The sequence below is a fragment of the Sturnira hondurensis genome, unplaced genomic scaffold, assembly GCF_014824575.4.
Source record: "Sturnira hondurensis isolate 20B ecotype Veracruz unplaced genomic scaffold, ASM1482457v3 Scaffold0014432, whole genome shotgun sequence".
NCBI classification, from domain to species: Eukaryota; Metazoa; Chordata; class Mammalia; order Chiroptera; family Phyllostomidae; genus Sturnira; species Sturnira hondurensis.
This window is the reverse complement of record NW_028087063.1, coordinates 3,564,962-3,583,617: the sequence shown is the minus strand read 5'-3', so window position 1 is coordinate 3,583,617 and position 18,656 is coordinate 3,564,962. Positions and strand designations below refer to the sequence as shown.

General features: G+C 40.8%; 1 protein-coding gene across 1 annotated transcript in view; it reads left to right on the top strand.

The window, feature by feature from the left end:
* MYH15 (myosin heavy chain 15) overlaps positions 1-18,656 on the top strand; it is a 138,391-nt gene that overhangs the window by 31,707 nt on the left and 88,028 nt on the right. The window contains exons 12-16 of the mRNA XM_037063352.1: positions 1-119; positions 5,467-5,616; positions 7,111-7,281; positions 14,903-15,082; positions 16,151-16,283. Of these exons, the coding sequence (XP_036919247.1) occupies positions 1-119; positions 5,467-5,616; positions 7,111-7,281; positions 14,903-15,082; positions 16,151-16,283 (753 nt within the window). The remainder of the gene's footprint in view (positions 120-5,466; positions 5,617-7,110; positions 7,282-14,902; positions 15,083-16,150; positions 16,284-18,656) is intronic.

The following is an 18,656-nucleotide window of genomic DNA, read 5'->3' as shown; positions in this document are numbered from 1 at the left end:
GTGCTGACAAAGCCGCTTTCCTCATGGGCATTAACTCCGCTGAGCTGGTGAAGGGTTTGATCCATCCTAGAATCAAAGTTGGTAGTGAATATGTTACTAGAGGTCAAAATGTAGAACAGGTAAGGCGATTTTTAAGAAATCCTCACCTGAGGATATTTTTATTGGTTTAAGAGAGAGAGAGAATTTTGATGTGAGAAGCATCGATTGGTTGCCTCCCATGCATACCCTGAGTGGGGACTGAACCAGTAAACTAGATGCGTGCCCTGACTGGGAGCCAAACCTGCAACCTTTTGGTGCACAGGACCATGCTCCAACCAATGGAGCACCCGGCCAGGGCAGGCACGGTGACGCTTGAGGAGTATTTTGATTCTATGATCTCATTGTACGTGAATACACATCCCCCTTGTGTATTTTTCAATTTCTGATGACGTCTGCAACAAAAGCTTCTGTAAAAGAAGCAAAAAAAGAGTGACTGTGATGAACATTCCCAGTGTCTTCGGTTGCGAAGCACATCAGAGTAGAGGCTCAGGTGTCAAGAGTCTTTGTAGTCTGAAATATACCCCATTGGCAGTTTTCCCTGGAGCAGCAAATTACCCTGCAGAGGCAGGCAAGCCCTTTACATGTTGTGATCAAATCTTTGTTGTCCAGCTAAGAAGTTTCAAAGCTGTTGGTTTCTGGCATGAATATAACTCATAAATTGGCATCCTTCATCTATCTGAAATATTGACTTTTCAGAGTAACAGACCCATGGTGACAGTTGGAAAAGGATTTCAGAACATGTGCTGAAGTTAGTATTTGAGGGGAGGGGAGTAGGAACAGAAATGAAAGATGGAAGGTCATATAGGTTTCGTCCAGCATCTAGGAGAAAGATTTAACAATAGAATTAACAAGGGCTCTGAGGCTTTGCCAGAACGCAGCAGCTATTCCCAGAGCTGCTGGGTAGTGAATTCATCTGCGCATGCCAGTGCATTTCAAAAGAATAACTTCCCTCTGAAATGTGTGTTAGTCAGTATGAAATATACATGCCTCAGTAACACACACGTGCTGAGATCTCAGTAACAATAAAATAAACATTTATTTCTTGCTTCCACCAAGACCAGTCCACACTAGACAGCCTTCTTCCTCTTTGTAGTGAGGCCGTCTGCAACCCACAGCCTCCAGGTTGCTGCACAGGACGCAGATGATCTGGGGAGCAAATGCTCCGCCTGGGCTGCTTGGGGCTGGAACTGATATCACTTTCACTAGCACTCTCTTGGTAAGAATTGGTCAAATTGTCCCCTTAGTTACAGGGGGCTGAGAAGTGCGGTCTTTCTGGTAAGAGAAAATGGTGTGATCACATATATGTATTAAACATTCAGAGATATTGTCCCCTTCCATTCTTACAATACTCAAAGATAAGTAGGGAGGTCGGGAGTAATTATATTTTTCCATTTCAGGAAACTTAGGGTTAGGGAAACTCATCACATTCCAAAGGACACACAGCTAGTACTCAGGTGACATTTAGATTTTCTACATCTGAAATCCAAAAATGAGAGAGATGTGAACAAATTTGTGATAGAAGACAGTTATTTTGACTACAATAAACGATTTTGTTTGATGTATCAAGGCATCTGGTGTGACTGTTTTACTTAAAACATTTCACCAACTAATCAAAACCAATCTCCTAGTTTAGCTTTACTCTACGAATCAATAATTCTAGTTCTGCCACAATACTAACTATCCTGAAACAATTTGCCTACGTTTGCGTCCTGTCTGGTAGCCTGGGTTTCTTGAGGCCGCTGAGTGTGTGTGATTCACCGTGACACCCTCAGTAGTCAGTCAGTCAGCACAGCTCTCTGCAAGTGGTGGGTGCTCCGCAAGTGTTCAAATAAACTAAATACCGAGTTGAACATGAACCACGATTAGCAGGACAAGGAGCTGAGCTACTCCTTGGTAGTGAGCTGAGAGTTATTTGGCAGCTTCTTGCTTTGTAAGACATTCACCACAACATGCCTGCATGACATGCTGTGACTATAGAACAAGGACTTGCTCTGCGAAAAACTAATCAGGCCGCGGAAGGACTGGAATCAAACCTTTGCCTATTTAATATTGTGTTCTCAGGGACTGAGTTACCACACCAGGCTTTATTATAATAGAACCAGTGAAGCAAGCTTCTATATTATTATTCAACATTAAATGAAAAGAAAATCCTTACCCTCCTCCCTCCCTCTCTCTCCCTCCCTTTTCTCCTTCTCCCCTTCCCTCTCCCCCTCTGTCTTCCTCCCTCTCCTGGAGACAGAGTGAGAAAGCACACTGTAAGGCTTTTCTTTTCTTAGGAATTTTACTGACTTTATAGAGACAATTGCCACTGCTAAGAATAGAGATGTATGTCTATGCTCTGTTGATGGCAATTGCAAAAGATGGCAAAAATTCTTGCAGTGTTAACACTGTAGAAAAATTTAGTTCTAGCTCTAAATGTTGCTAACTAACTCTGGGACCTTGGTTAAATATTTTCAGGACCCCAGTGAAGAGATTGAATCCCTCTGTTTCAGCAGAGCAGTGATTGGCATCTAAATAAGGCAGTTCCTCATACGTAAGAGTGTCTTGCACATTGTAGGAGGTTTCCCATCCCTGCTTCCAGGTGTGGGATACCCGTGGCAAACTCAGTCACTGTGACATTCAGCAAATGCCCTTTGGAAACAGATTTCCAGTCATTCTTCTTTAGAGGAAGGTGCCACCCTGAGTTGAGAGCCACTACACATGATTGTGTGCATATATACAATGGAATGCTACTTAGTCCTAAGAAAATACGAAAATTGCCATTTGTGACAACATGAATGGACCTGGAGAATATCCTGCTAAACAAAATAAGTTAGATGGAAAAAGTCAAGAACCATATGATTTCACTCCTCTGTGGGGTATGAAACTGAAAGCAACAAATGTACAAGCAAGAACGACAAACAAACTGAAACTCATAGACACAGACAACAGTACAGAGGGAAGGAGGGTGGGGGGATAGTAAAGGGTAAAGGAGGTCAAATATATGGTGATGTAACATGATTTGACTTTGAATGGGGGGCACACAGTGCAATAGCCATATCATGTGTCGTAGAAATGTACGCTTGAAACCTACATGATCTTACTAGCCAATGTTGCTCCCATAAATTTAATTTAAAAAAAAACTAGGGCTCTTTTGTCTAGTGTTTTATGATCTAATAAGAATTATAACTATGCCTTTTACAAATGTTACTTTAATTTATCCTATTATTTTTAAGAGATTTTATTTATTTTTAGAGAGAGGTAGGAAGGGAGAAAGAGAGGGAGGGAAACATCAATGTGTGGTTGCCTCTCACTCACCCCCTACTGGGAACCTGGCCTGAAACCCAGGCACGTGCCCTGACTGGGAATCGAACCAGTGACCCTATGATTCACAGGCCAGCACTCAATTCACTGTGCCACACCAGCCAGGGTAGTATCTTAACTTAAAAAGATTAATAATGATAAAACAATAATAAAAATCTGTATCCCTTGAGTAATCAACAGTGAGTGCTATGCTAAGTGTGGATGTGTCATTCAATTGAATGGCAAGACTGCACAGCTGATACTGTCTAGGCCTCCATTTATACTCAAAGACGGGGAACCTTAGAAACACATCTGGTAAACAATGGAGGGAGGATGAGGAATCGATAAAGGTGGAAAGGGGGAACTAACAGTATCCAATAAGTGCCAAATGTTGTGTTATATGTATTTATACTGCCCGTCCCATTGAATCTCTCTAGCAACCCTATGATATGCATATTATATTATTGTTATCTCACAGATGAGAAAGGTAGGGATCAAAGTGGTTAAAAATATGGCTGACCCCCTGATTTTTTTTGTTGTTTTTATCCTAGCTACCATGAATCACTGCTCCCCTAGTAAGCTCAAAGTAAGTCTTCTGTGAGGTTATTTTAAAAAGAGCTAAGATATGAGTCCATTTAGTTCCTAAAAAGCAGAAATGTGGATTTAGCTGCCTAATTCAAGTCATTGGGCAGAAAATGACTTAGTGTGCTGTGTGTTGGTTTATGGGTTTCAGTAATTCTCTCAGCAGACATCATGCCTTCTATTTCTTTCTCTGTGTACATCGTCGGGCTTTCCTCTAGTATTTCTTCCCTATTCCCTGAGGCAAGTTTTTCTCCCACCCGCACTTCTCAAGCATTTGTGGAATTAAAAGGAGATGAACAAGTTAGTCATGTTCTTTTTAAAGTTCCTAAGTAACTGCTGTAGACAGAGAGTGATGTCCTTGGTGCTCCAGAGGATAAAAATCACTCTCGGTGCTTTATTTGTTCGGGTGTGCTCTTGACGCCAATAATAAAAAAGAGACGCCATCCCGACCATGGATTACTGTGAGAATGACTCAAGATATAACTGATCAGAGAGTGGGTGACTCAGACCTAAATCACACCAGACACCGACCGGCTCCGGCTGTGTGCTCTCTCTGGGGCAGCTGAAGGATGGATGTGATAGGTCTGTTTTAAATGTTAAGCGGTTGCAGCACATTCTGCTTCCAGGCTTGGAGTACACCCAGCTGAAATCCACTCCTCCTTGGAGTCTGTTAGAAACCTGCTACTACACCAGCGCCTTTGCATGTGGAAGTAGGCTCTGCCTTTGCACAGCGTCATCCAGACACAGAGGCTGGAGCTCTCCCCAGTAGGTTATGTGAGAGCCTTTGCCACACACCTCCAGGGAGGGGGATGCAGCCTGAGTTTTACAGTAGGAGAATCTGAGTCAGAATGTTGTGCTAAATTGCCATTCTCCCTGCAGGGACTTGAGAGCAGCTCTGGGAAGCTGAGGTTAGACAAGAGCATTATGCAGATGAAGATACTGCATGCAGTCCAGACAGGTTAGGTCACTTGCCAAAGGTGGCACAGTTCATTAGCAGCTGCAAGAACAGCAGGAGGGCAGGGCTAGGGATTCCGGAGTCCTCAGTTACTCTACCAGTACTTTTCAAACTTAATGGTACATGGGAGTTAGTGGGGGATTGTGTTGGAGTGCAAATTCGGATTCATAGGTCTGGAACTGGAATTGGCATCTTTAACAAGCTCCAAGGTAGTGCTGATGCAGGTTGCAGGGTCACACTTTGAGTAGCAAGGCTTCTGAACACATCGCCACCTCACCCCAGGGTATTTGGTCTTTTGGTAACAGGAACATGATTCCTCTCACACGCGTATTGGGTAAAAAAACATCAGGGTAACTCACCTCCTTTCACCTCCCTTTCTTTCCCTCTCCTTTCCCTCTTCTATCTCCCTCTCCTCCATTCCTTGTTTCTTTTTTCCTTTTTTCTCATTGTATTGTATTTCCTCTCATGTATCATCTCAGCAGTATGCTAGAACTACAAAAGGTCAATACATATATCTGGGTTGACTAGAAGGCAGTTACAGATAGAGAGTGGTAGATTAAAATGAATACCGCTGTCAGATGAAGGAGTGCTTTCAATGTGATTCCTAGGTGACCCACGCTGTTGGAGCCCTGTCCAAGTCAATATATGAAAGGATGTTTAAGTGGCTGGTGGCACGTATCAACAGGGCCCTGGCTCCCCGGCTACCAACGCAGTTCTTCATTGGCATTCTTGACATCACTGGCTTTGAAATCCTTGATGTAAGTATATTTGATAAGATGAAGTCAATGCATATTTACAAGGAGATTAGAAAATGTGAATTGAATGTCAGAAAATGTCATCAAAGCTTGATGCAATTTGTTCTTTGCAAACCTTAAGAGCTACTTTGTTTTGAAAATAGCCATTATTAATATTAATAAATAATAATTAATGATCAATAGTATTAAGAAATTAAGCTTTAAATAAAGGTACCCAGAGATAAAGGAATATTTTGTGACTTTGAATTTTAATATCTGACACATGCACTGACCAGCAGGGCCTGTGGCATCATGGATGAGACATGAGACAAATTCACATGGACTACTGAGTCCTGCAGAGGAAAAGGGCTGGCTCAGGTACTCCCTCAAGAGGGGAGAGCCTCAGAACGGCCTGGCCACCCTCTTAAGGGGAGAGGGGCTTGGAGAGGCTGGGTAACTCTCTCAAGGGGAGAGAGAGCACCCTGACCCTTGCCTAGACAGGCTTTTATTGTTGTTGTTTTTTTTCACACAGTTCAGGTACAACTTATTAATCATTGTCAGGAAGTAGATAGTAGATAGTATACAAAGAACCATTAGGGCTTTGTCTAAATCAGGGTCTGTCAGGTAAAGGCTATAGAACTTTGGGAACATAAACTTTTTTTCTGCTTGGGCCTTTATCATTTAACTAAAAGCATTCTCAACAATGAGGGCTTCACAGGATTGTTAGGAATTCTTTCCTTTACCAGATCACCTAGGGAACTCACCATTCCCAGCACAGGGCTGCACCGCCTTCCCCATCATAGGTTTTTAGGCTTAAGTGGATTAGAGCCAGGAAGCGCTTCTCCCAGACGACATGGGGACTCGAGCTTCATCAAAGCCAGGGGGTGAGGGTCCATCACCCCCTTTCTGTTGCAGCCCCGCCAAGTCCTTCCATGATAGCCTCCCACATGATCGTGTCTGGCCCAGGTTGCCCCTCCTCTGAGGGGTCTCACCTGTCTCTGACCATCTGACCATACTTTGGGGGCAGGGGAATGAAGCAGAGGCAGCATTTGCTGTCAGAGATAAGCTTTGTCTCTTTGTGGCTCACATTCCAGAGGTTGGTCACTCACTTTTATCTATAGGAGGCAGTTACAATTCCTGAAACCAGGCAAAGCGGTTCCCAACAAATATCACTGTTATTTTATTGTCATGATCTCTAGTTTGTGAGTATATCTGAAGGAAGTAAAAATTTAATTGAGCACTTATTTCTTACTGGGCTTATTTGCCATCATGTGAGTGCTAATGTTTTTCTCTTCACATTTTTCCAAGTGGACCTCAATTTTATTTTATTTTTTTGAGTTACATTCTATAATTTAAAAATGTATATATTTAAGGTGTATAATTTGACTATTTGGTACACATATACATAGTGAAATAATTACTGTAGTCAAGTTAATTAATGTATATACTACCTCAGGTAGTGGCCATTTTCTCAATTTTATTGTTATCTTTTCTTCCTACCTAATTACATCTTTGAAGTATAACAGCCTTGAGCAACTTTGCATTAATTTTACCAATGAAAAATTACAACAGTTCTTCAATCAGCACATGTTTGTTCTTGAACAAGAGGAATATAGGAAAGAAGGCATTGACTGGATGCGCATCGACTTTGGTCTGGATTTGCAAGCCTGCATAGATCTCGTTGAGAAGGTGATGCATGTTTTTCTCCTTGCCCACTTTCAGTTAAGGAGAGTTATCCCTGCTTGCCATGTTGATCCACATTGGCACTTGGGCCCCGGCAGGGGATGGGAGATGGGGCAGGAGAGCTCTGCACTTTTTTTCTTAATGGTCTTTGTGTGCAGCACTTGTGACATCCTAACTAAACGTTCATGCCACTTACCCTACTCCATCGTGTCTAACACAGGCTGTGCTGTGCATTTGCTGCTTACTCATGCCCTCCACTCTTACTGCGTAAGGAAACTTGTCGAGATTAAAAATGGTCATGCTCTTGAGCGGAAAAACAGAGCTGAAAATATAAGCACTGGCGGGCCCGGCTGATTAGCATAAGGTGAAGGAGTGGACCCAGAGCAGCTTAATGAAATTTGGCAAATTAGCATGCAAACAAACAACTGCCATAAATCCTCAAGGCCACTACCTTGCAGGATGTAGTTTGTTCATTTAATTGGACAAGTACCAGTTTAAGTAATTTATGACAATACTTCATGGCTTATTAGTAAATTAGCTGCAGTGTATGGTTTCTGAATCCAGTGGTGTTTCTGGACGCTGAAATATATGTCCCCGTGCTCTGGGAAAGATTAACCGGTTTTGCAGGAGGAAGTCACGCTGGCTCTTTTCTGTGGCTTTGTCCATGGGGGCCAGTGTGGTGACGTGTTTCTAGCCACCTGTCCCTTGTGTCTCACTGTAGCCGTGGGTTGTTGTAAAGCCTGCAGACAGGGCTGAGCAGGGCAAGGCCTTGTACTTTCAACTCGCTGAATGTTTCCTTGAGCTGTGCTGTCGTCTTTGATTCTCAACAACCCTGTCAGGTGAGGGCCAGGGTGACAGTGTTTGTGGGCCTCAGTTTTTATCCATCAGTGTCCCATCAATTTTATTTATTAGGCTTTATGTTAAACTAAATCTTCTTTGAATATAACCATTATTTCCAACCAGAGTGGACATCACATTGATTTTCTTTCTTTTACAACCAGTGTACTTCCTTAGGGGAGAACAGGCTAATTAAAAAATAATGATAATGACCAACTTGTGAGTTGCTTAAAAAATAATAATAACCCAAGCACGATCTGGTTTATACTTGCTGACATTATGGAAGCTGTAGTTTTCTGATTAGAAATGAAAGAAAAGAACCGGAACTTCTCAGAGGGGCAGATTTCGCTTCTGACGCTTGTTCTGTAGTAGTAACTTACCCTGATGATGGCAAAATACTGTTTTCAGGCAGGAAGATGGCATACAGACCTGATTCAGGTGCTAATATGTCTATGAATGTTACTGATTTTCAGTTGATCTGAAACCTATTATATCATGCCTGTCAATGTCAGTTATTCCAAATAACACACTAGCAACATGGATATAATTTCCTACTAATATGATAAAATGAGGAAACAAACACTGACCAGATGACAGAAGGAAAAGATAAGTCTTCAGATTTCTATGAGTGATTTCAAAGGTATTCATGTCAGGCAAATGAGGAATACCAAAACCTTTCTTAAAATGATTTCATATTTTGAAAAGATTCATTTTGTTGACTCAAGCTATGTGAAGAAAACTTGTAGTAAATGTTAATGATCAAACTTACTGCTTGAAACAGAATAAATCATAGAAAGTTTTCAGAATTCTAAGGAACTAAAATACATCAGTATGTACAAAATGTCTTAGAGCATGCATCTTTGTGTGTGTATATATATATAAAGGGGATGTTCATACATAAAAGTGCTAAATGTTTGTTCATACTAACGTTTGTGTCAAACTAACTCAAATGCATTTTTTAATTAAGATTTTATTTTTAAAGCAGTTTTAGGTTCACAGGAAAACGTAGGACAAACTGCAGAGATATATATGCCTGCTCCCTGATGTGTGTGGCCGCCTGGTCATTCGACATCCCCCACCAGGGTGGCCCATTTGGTACAGTTGGTGAGCCTACACTGACAGACATGTCAGTATCACTCAAAGTCATAATCACCTTAGGGTTCACTCTTGGTGCTGTACATTCTGTGGCTTTGGCCACATGTATGACGACATGTATCCATCATTACGGCATCAGACATAGTATTTTCACTGCCCCCCAAAACCTCTGAGGATTTGTTTTATTATCATCATAATTCTGCCTTTTCCAGAATGGTATATAGTTGGAATTCATTCAGTATGTAGCCTTTTCAAATTGGCTTCTTTCACTCAGTCATATGTACTTAAGGTTCCTCCATGTCTTTTCATGGTTTGGTAGCTCATTTATTTTTAGCACTGAATAATATTCCTTTGTCTGGCTATACCACAGTTTATTTATCCATTTGCCTACTGAAGGAAATCTTGGGTGCTTCCAAGCTTTGGCAAGCAAAGCTGCTATCAATATCCAAACTGCTGTAAATATCCATGTGCAGGTTTTTTAGGTTGACATAAGTTTTCAGTTCTTTTGGGTGAATACCAAGGAAAGCAACACAACTGTACTTTAGCCCCAGCTTTAATCATTAATTTGGTCTTCAGGTACACAGTGACCTCTTTGCATGTATGTGCACTAGACAAAGCTCACGCTCATTCATTACTTGGAATATTCTAGTTTGTGTAGAACTTGAGCATCAATCATTTATATGTTAAAGTATTTACATGTGATTACATATTTATGGTTTTACATAGGAATTGGTAAAGAGATTAATTCTAACATTTTTAGGCAAACAAATGAAAATTATACCTTTCAAAATTTGTTGCCCCTCCGTTGTGGTCTCTGTGAGAGATGACATCCACCTTCCAACAATTTGGCCCTTTTAGAAAAGTCTCTCATGGGATGGGGATTAGGATAACATTTTAGAATTTTACTTGCTTTGAAAGAAAATGAGTTTGAATACTAATCATCTCCCGTGTTTCTGCATCCAAGCTGTATTACCTGGCTTGACCACATTGTTTGCCTTATTTGCCTGACTCGGCCTCAACATCTTTTGATTATGTCTACAAAATCATACACCAACTCACAGCAGGAAATTTCCAAGTATCAGATGTCCTAAAGAACTTTCTAAAATATTTTAAATCGGGGCAACACCCTGACAATAAGTGTGGTTGCCTCCCAAGTGGGGTTCTTTGGATGTGCTAATTTTGATGCTGTTATTATAAAATGAACTACATTAACATCTAGTTTTCTTTTATACACACATAAATATTTTGTGCTTTTTTGTTTGCACCTCTTACTTTCTGCCTATTGCCCACAGCAAAGCAGCCCAGGCCCCAAAGCTCAAACCTGGATGTTAGAGTGTTCACCTATCAAGTAATTGTTTAAAATTTTGCCGAGAACTTACGTTTTATTCACCTTGGAACTTACTATGCTAAGAGTTGTGAGAAATGTAAAGCAAAGGCATCATCCTAGCACTCAAGAAACTTAGAGTATAATTGGAAAGATGTCTTATGACCAAAATTATTATTATTATTTTTTTAAATTAAAGAAACAAGTAAACAGATTTAGTAACAACTTGTTTTCAATCACTTCCTTGTCACCCCACTGGTGAGGGGAGGTCACCATCCTAGAGTGTTGGGGCTGGCTAAACAGGACACCCTACCCTGGACCGATGATGAGATTGACAACAGCTTATTCGCAGCCTGGAGGAGAACACCATGCAGAGCCACATGGTGTTTGCTCTCGAGAAGAGAATGAATGAGCAGGGGCTGTGGGAGGCAAGCTTTGTAGTAATAATCGGGGGAGGTGACCCTTGGTTGCCACTGGAGGATTCGACTTACTTGTTTGAATAACTCCATGGGCTGGCAGAGAACTGAAGCCCATTACCCAGGGTAAGAAGGCACTGTGACAGGTCTGATGGCCAGGAGGGCTGTTGGCTAGGGGACCTCACCCATGGAAGCACAACAGGGAGGGGAACTTGTGATTAGGTCACTTGAAGCCCTCTTGGTTTTCCCTGACACATAATGTCAGGCCTTAATTTTAGGCCAAATACCACACTACTGTGCAGAAGTCTGAATTAAATGCTATAGAAAAGTTAAGCATTTGTTATAAATAGCACTTTCCCTTAGGAAGTAGACAGTCAAGTAGGAAATTTGTAAGTCTAATACATGTAAAAATATGTGTCAGTATAAATATAGTAAGGCACCCACAAAGAACCACACAGCTCAGGAGAGCAGAGGTCACCTCTACTTGCAGGTATCTAGAAAGGTCTTGAGGGAAGGAGTGTAAAGCTTTATCTAGACTTAATGGGTATGATTTCAGCAGGTGAAGAAAGGAAGTTAGCAGGTGAGGTGACTGGCAAAAGCAAAGGCTAGAGATGGGAAAGCAAAGGACATGTTCCAAAATGTTAGGTAGTCTAGTTAGAGCTTAGAAGAGACAGACAGAAGTAGGTAGAAGTAAAAAAAAAAAGTCAGCTTCCGAAGAAACTTTAGTGAATTTCTAACTCGTTTTTAGGCAATGGGAAGCCAAAGAGGGTTCTGCACTGGACAATAGAATAGTCAGAGTTGCTTGTGTTTAATCCAGTGGATTTGTGTATGGTGGTTGCACTGGAAGGAAAGGCTAACATTAAGGCATTTAGAAAGGTGAGTAATAGGCCCTGAATCAGGACAGCAGAGTGGAAATACTAAGGAAGTGACAGACATAAATGAGAGAAAGGCAGAATTGGTCGTATTTGAAGAGGGAGAGGTTAGAGCACCAGTGTTCTGAGTCAGGGGAACTGGCTAGACCATTTACTGTGCAATACAAAACAACTCATGCTATGGGGCAACATTTGGAAATTAATTTTCTGAAAAGCCTTGTATATTTTGTAATGTTTGTTTGTTTGTTTGTTTGTTTATGGGAGGAGGGAAAGGAGGGAGAAAGGCAGAGAAACATCGATGTACTTGAGCAACATTGATCAGTTGCCTCTCTCCTGCCCCAATTGGGGACCTGACCCGCAACCCAGGCATGTGCCCTGACCTGGAATCCAACCAGCCACCTATTGGCTTGTGGGAAGATGCCCAACCCACTGAGCCACACCAGTCAGGGCTGAAGGGCTTCATATTTATTAGAAGCTTTACACTTTCCAAGTACTGGAGAAATGGAGAATACTCTGTAGAAAGAGTGTTCTTCCCTCAGTGATTTAGGTGTTGCATTGTAAGCTGTGACATCTACTTGTCTTATGTATAACTTCCATTCACTACCAAATTGGCATTATTGAAGTCCCAGGGAAATGGTGGTCCTCATGCATGGAAGGCAGTTCTGCCTGAAATGAGGTACCACTCATGGTAGCTTGCCAAAACCCTCTAGTGGACAGACACCATCCCAGGAGATGTTTAAATTTTTAAATAACAAATTCCAGTTTTTATTGAGGGCTGACTATAGGCATGATGAGAAAATGGTACAAGATGGAGTCCATGCCTCCACGAGTTTGTACCAGCAAATTCACTTTAATGTATCAGATTCTCCCTTGTCCTCCTCATCATCTTTCTCATTTCTCACTTTTACAAGAACCCACAAGGTCAATGCTGTCAGGAGCAACACAGGTGTCGGTTTCACTTAGACTATTTTGTCCTCACTTAGAACACTTCACACGTTCATTCACTGCATCATTCTCCACCCAGGTGCTTGAGATGAAGAAGACGTCTCAGGACTACTCAGTTCAAGAGTTATTGGTTGAATGTTGTCCAATACATATTCTATTAAATGCAGGTTCTAAGTTTCTGAAAATAAAAGAAATAGAAAACCATAGTCTACATATAAGAATGATAGATTTATAAAAACACAATCTTCAGATATCTAATGATCCACTGTTGAAGAGAAAAATTAGACCAATTTATATTGGCTCCAGTGGAATGATTTAAAACAAAGAACTCTGAACTACCAAAAAAATTTCTTTTAATATATCACCCATCCAAAGTATTGACTCAAACTTGGTGTGTTCTGTTTCTATGGAAATATTCAAGCATAAGCTTATCTGCTTTTCAGAAGAAAATTGTGAAAGGGATTCAAGGAGCTCTTAGGTGGCTTGAACTAGACCTCTAATGTCTTTTTCAAACCTGAGATTCTACAGTTCTTAGGTACAAAGGGTTGGCAGAGAATTATGAAATTGGTGTTGTTGGGCCAAGGAGTCATGTTGTGCCTTGGAATTCTCATGATGTTTTACCCGTACTTTTGTTTTGACAACTTCATGGTCTACATATGATGTGCATGCATTGCCTCCTCCGCTCAATGCCCTAGAGCAAGAACCTAGTCTGATCCCTTCTTTTAAACTCAACATGCCTGGTGCAGTAGTTTGTTCATGAAGGCTCTTCCAAAATAATCATGAAGTGGATAAATGAGTGTACAAATATACAAAACCACGTGTACATATCAGAGTCCTTGATCCCTCTCCGAATCTGGTTTTCTCTCTCTGTATGTGCCCTACATTGTTTAATGGCCACATCCATTACCCATTTGCTCAAACCCAAAACCTGGTCATCCTTCCTTCTATTACACCCCATGTTCTATCCACCAGCAGGCTGCACCCCAGTGCTAATTTCAATCTATATTTCATTTTCAATGACTTCTCACAGCCTCCAACACTATCACTAGTCTAGACCAGCGGTCAATAAATAACAGCCCTCTGGACCATTCCAGGCTGAATCCTGCTTTTGTAAATAGTTTTGATGGAACATTGCTGTACTCACTTTATTTACATATTGTCAGTTGCTCCTTCAGGGCTGAAAGGGTTGAGTTGCTGGCAGAGGTGCAAAAAAGACTATATGGCCCACATAGTGTAAAATATTTCCTACAATATGCAGCCTTTTTGAGAATGAGATCATCAGGTTTTCTAACACATACCCTATATTTGTTTTTATAATCCTTTAAAAATGTAAAAAACAATAAAAATTAAAAAAATAAAATGTAAAAACTATTATTAGCTCACTGGCTTTATAATACAGGCCACATCCAAGATTTGGCCCATAGGCTCTGCTTCATCAAGCCCCTTCTAAACATATGATCCTTTTCAAGTGTAAATCAAATCATATCCCTCCATATTAAAAATCACCAAATGCCTCCTCTCACACTTCAAATAAAATCCAAATGTCTTACCATGGTCCATAAGACCTCTGGGATCCAAAACTTCTTCCCTCTCTGACTTTATCTTGTAACCACATGCTCTGTGTGGACAGGCTTTGCTCTGTCCACACTCTCGTCTGGGAGGACTGCAAACTTGCCACGTGTGCAACTGCCTGGGAGCTCTGCCCAGACCCTGTGTGCAGGTCATTTCAGGACTTCACTCCCATTCAGGGCACAGGGCTTTATCCCACCATTCTATTCTACTAAAATTGCTCCCACTCAGCCCCCCAGCCATTCTCTGCCTCTTTACTTTGCGTATCTTCCGAGCACTTATGTGAAATTAAGTCACTTATTTTTTTTGTTTGTTTACTTGTCTGTTTGCTCCACTAGAATGTGAGCACCATGGGGAAAGGCATTTTGTCTATGTGGTTCATGGCCAGCTCCTACTGGTAGGTATTTAATGACTATCGGTTGAATGGATGATTGACTAGTTGTATGTAATGAATATTCCTTCCTCTTGTCAGCTGATTACATTTCTGGGAAAGAATTCACACTAACCTCTTACACCAAGTATTATTTCCTGTTGTTTTTTCATCTGGTATTTCTATGTATCTCCTACAGCCAATGGGCATCTTTTTTATCCTAGAAGAGGAATGTATGTTTCCTCAGGCTACAGATGTGACCTTCAAGACCAAGCTTTTTGACAATCATTTTGGAAAGTCAGTTCATTTCCAGAGGCCCAGGCCTGATAAGAAGAAGAAATATGAAGCTCACTTTGAACTTGTCCATTACACAGGAATGGTAAGCTACCTTTAGACCTTCAGCCCTGACTGTTCCAAATGCACTCAGCCAAAGTTTTTAGGTAATACATAAGAAAAGTTTAGATTAAATGAAGAGATGAACAAAATAAACCTCAGTGTCAGAAAAATGTTGGTTCAGCCTTTTAGCACTTAGGAAATGAAATATCTATACTATAATAGTATTCCATGTGCACAAAGGTCGAAAATCTCAAAATAGACTCTGTTGCCCCAACTCAAAGTAAGACAGCTTCAGAGTCATGGAGACTATCAAAGTAATGGGTTTTTTTCTTATTTTTCCTTCCTTTCAACTTAACATTGTATGAGTGAGTGATTTCAACTGATCTTTTTATTGAAGTTTTTTTATTCTCTCATAAAGAAACAGTTACTATGAAGTAATGGTCTTCAACCTATGGCCAACAAAGGTTTCTAATGACCTTCACTGCCTCTTCTCATTTCCCCACTGAGGGGTGGTGCCTGTATGTGCCCCCTTTTTCCTGCTTTTATATTTCTCGTCAGTAATTCTGGGTGGAACAGAAAGAGAACTGATAAAGGCTAAAATGATATTTCAATCTAAAAACAACCAGTCAGCTGTAGAGTTATGCTTGTAATTCTCTTCTATAATATCTTTGAATACTAATTATAATAATATTTACAGCAAACTACCATTATAATTGCCAGTGTTTTTCTGAAGGCTCACTGTGTATCAGAGACACTTGGATTATTCCATCTAGTCTCGCCTATGAAGGAGTACTGATGTGAATTGTTTGTACTGGAAATGCCATCCATTTCTTCTTCCCTCTCCCTCCCTCCTACTTCCCTCCCCTTCTTCTCCTCCTTTCTCTTCCTCTCTTCTGCAATGCAAGTGGTAAAGCCTGAGAACCTCTTTGGGTAGCACACTGGGTTTCCAAGAAAAACCTAGTGCTGGGTTTTTTATTATTCAGTGCTGTTACATCAAACAGAAGTTAAAAGAGCCACACAATTTGTGATATTTTTTTTAAAGAATGCAAACTTGCCATGTTAATTTACATATTCTCCTCTTTTGTTCCTTGACCTCCATATCTTTCCAAAGGTGCCTTACAACATCAATGGCTGGCTGGACAAAAACAAAGACCTTCTTAATGAAACAGTGGTGGCTACATTTCGGAAGTCATCTAACAGACTCTTGGCAAACCTTTTTGAAAATTACACCGATACCAACAGTGGTAAGTCAAACGATCTTCCCTCATTTTTCAGCCTTGGAATGGAACCCATGGCTGCCTCAGTATGGACAACAATGTTTGCTTCTTTCTGGTAATATCTGTGTGTGGTCCCTGTGATGTGAGCGGTCCCCTCACGTTGGCCTTTCTGTCCTCAGGCTGGCGGTTCCCCTCGGGGAAATGGTGCTCAAAGCCAGATCTGTCTGGCCTGCCTCCCCCACCCCCTTGCTGGAGCCAGCTGCAAAGAGAGCAGCACACCATGTTTTGGTAAATGATTTGGGGGAAATAACAAGTCCCTTTCATAGATATTCCAGAAATGTCTTGGGATTCTCCTTCCCAGTGCTTTTATAATAACTCGGGGTTATTTGAAGCTTCACGATGACAGGGATTATGTCTTATTTTTTTCAGTTGTAGCCTCAAGCATGTAGCAAATGCCTGTTTAGCAGGTACTCCATAAGTATTTATCGATCAACTAATAACTGATCGCATTGAGCAGTTTGTAAATTACAAAGCACTTTCAAATATATCATCTTACTCAGTCCTTGCCATGACCCTTTCAGATACATGTAGAAGAAACCTCTTCCTATCTTACAACAACAAATATAGAAGAGTTAAATAGCATCTCTGGTTTAAGAAATCTACTAAGTGGCAAAGCCAAGGTAGGAAGCAGGACTTTTGCTTCCTAGCCTGGTGCCTCTTCCACTCTCAGTCTCTCCCATAAACGAACAAAACAGAGAGATGGACAGTCTACGTGTGTTTAGGATACAGTTCCGACTTCTGCACCATGATACAAAGGATTTGAAAATACTGAGTCTAAGTTGCTAATGTTGGCCTTACAATCAAACTGGTGCTAGGCTAGCTACAGAGGAGAGCTCTCACGATTCACAGCAAAAGTCACAGATTGGCAGCCCCTGAGCAGAACTTGGCCTTCAAACATGGCTGTGATTAAAAAATAATCAGGAGAGTTCACATACACATTTGGTTTCCCTTTTTAAAAAAAAGTTGGAATTATGGGAAATCTGGTCAGCCTGGGTCAGATATGTTCAGGCAGTGAGACAGAATACCAGCTCTTCTGTAAGTGGGGTGTGTACTCAGCCTCCTAACATCTCGTCCTTCTATTATCTTATACCCAGCTTCAGGTTAACTCCTGGCTCCTGTAGAATGACTCAGGACTCCTGATAGACATGGTCAGGGAAGGGAGAGAGAACTTAGCTCTTCCTGGCTGTATCAGCACATGAGGACATAATTCAGGAGCATGCCTGAAATCCTGTTGGCCGCTCTCAAGAGGAGTTCAGGAATGGAAGCTATTGTGTTTGGACCCTGATCATCTTCAGGAGATGCATTTGCCTGATTCTAATAGCTCCTCAAGTGGCTCTGAGGAGTCTCTTAGATAGTGGTCATGTTGCTTATAGCTCCCAGATGAGTAATTCTCTAATCATAAGAAATCAGAGAGTGGTTTGGGCAGAGAATTAGAGAGAAAATCATCTTCTAACTCTACAGGGTGTGGTCTGTGTTCTTTGGAAATGGGAGAGAATTGTGCAGAATGTCCTTTTTCATAATTCTTTAAACAACCCCTGAAAATACTTACCTCCAAGTTTCTGCCTCATCTAAACATCAAGTTACCTATATTAACCACACTTTCTTCTGGGGTATCCAAGTATTTAAAATCAGTTATAATTTAAAAAAAGGGAAGGTAGTGTATTTCCTTTTCATATGTGGAGAAACTGAAGTACAAATAAGTCCAGTGATTCCTTTTGAGGGCCTGTGTCATGTCAGCAGGACATTCGTGATCAAACTTTATGACATCCGTCTCACACAGCGCTACTCAGGCAGAGAAGATATTTTATTAGTTTGCTGTACTGATATCCAGCCCTTTTTTTTTCCAGATTCCCTATGGATTATGTTGTTGTGTATATTTGTGAGTTAGCTCTACACAGATGTTTGTAAAATAATTGGCTTAGCATGAATTCTTTTGCTTCAAGAAAATGGAAATAGATTGTTTTTTTATAAATTATAAAAGTAGTGTATGAGTGTTGCCAAAAACATAGACACTATAGAGAAACTAAAAAGAGGCACATAAAAGTTACCTATAATCTCACATAAGGAGCTAACAACCCCTAACACTTGGTGTATACGCCTCCCAACATTTTTTATGTATGTAGTCACCAATAATGCAACTGCAATTACAAACATGGGCATACATTCAGGATCATAATATACAAACTGTTTTGTAATCAACTTTTTCTCTTAAAATAAATCCTACAAGCCTTTTCATGCCAGTTATATGAATCCATACCATCATTTCAAAAAGTCAAAGCATTTCATTGTATGACTATTCTTTCATAATTTAACTAACCAACTTCCTATTGATGGACATTT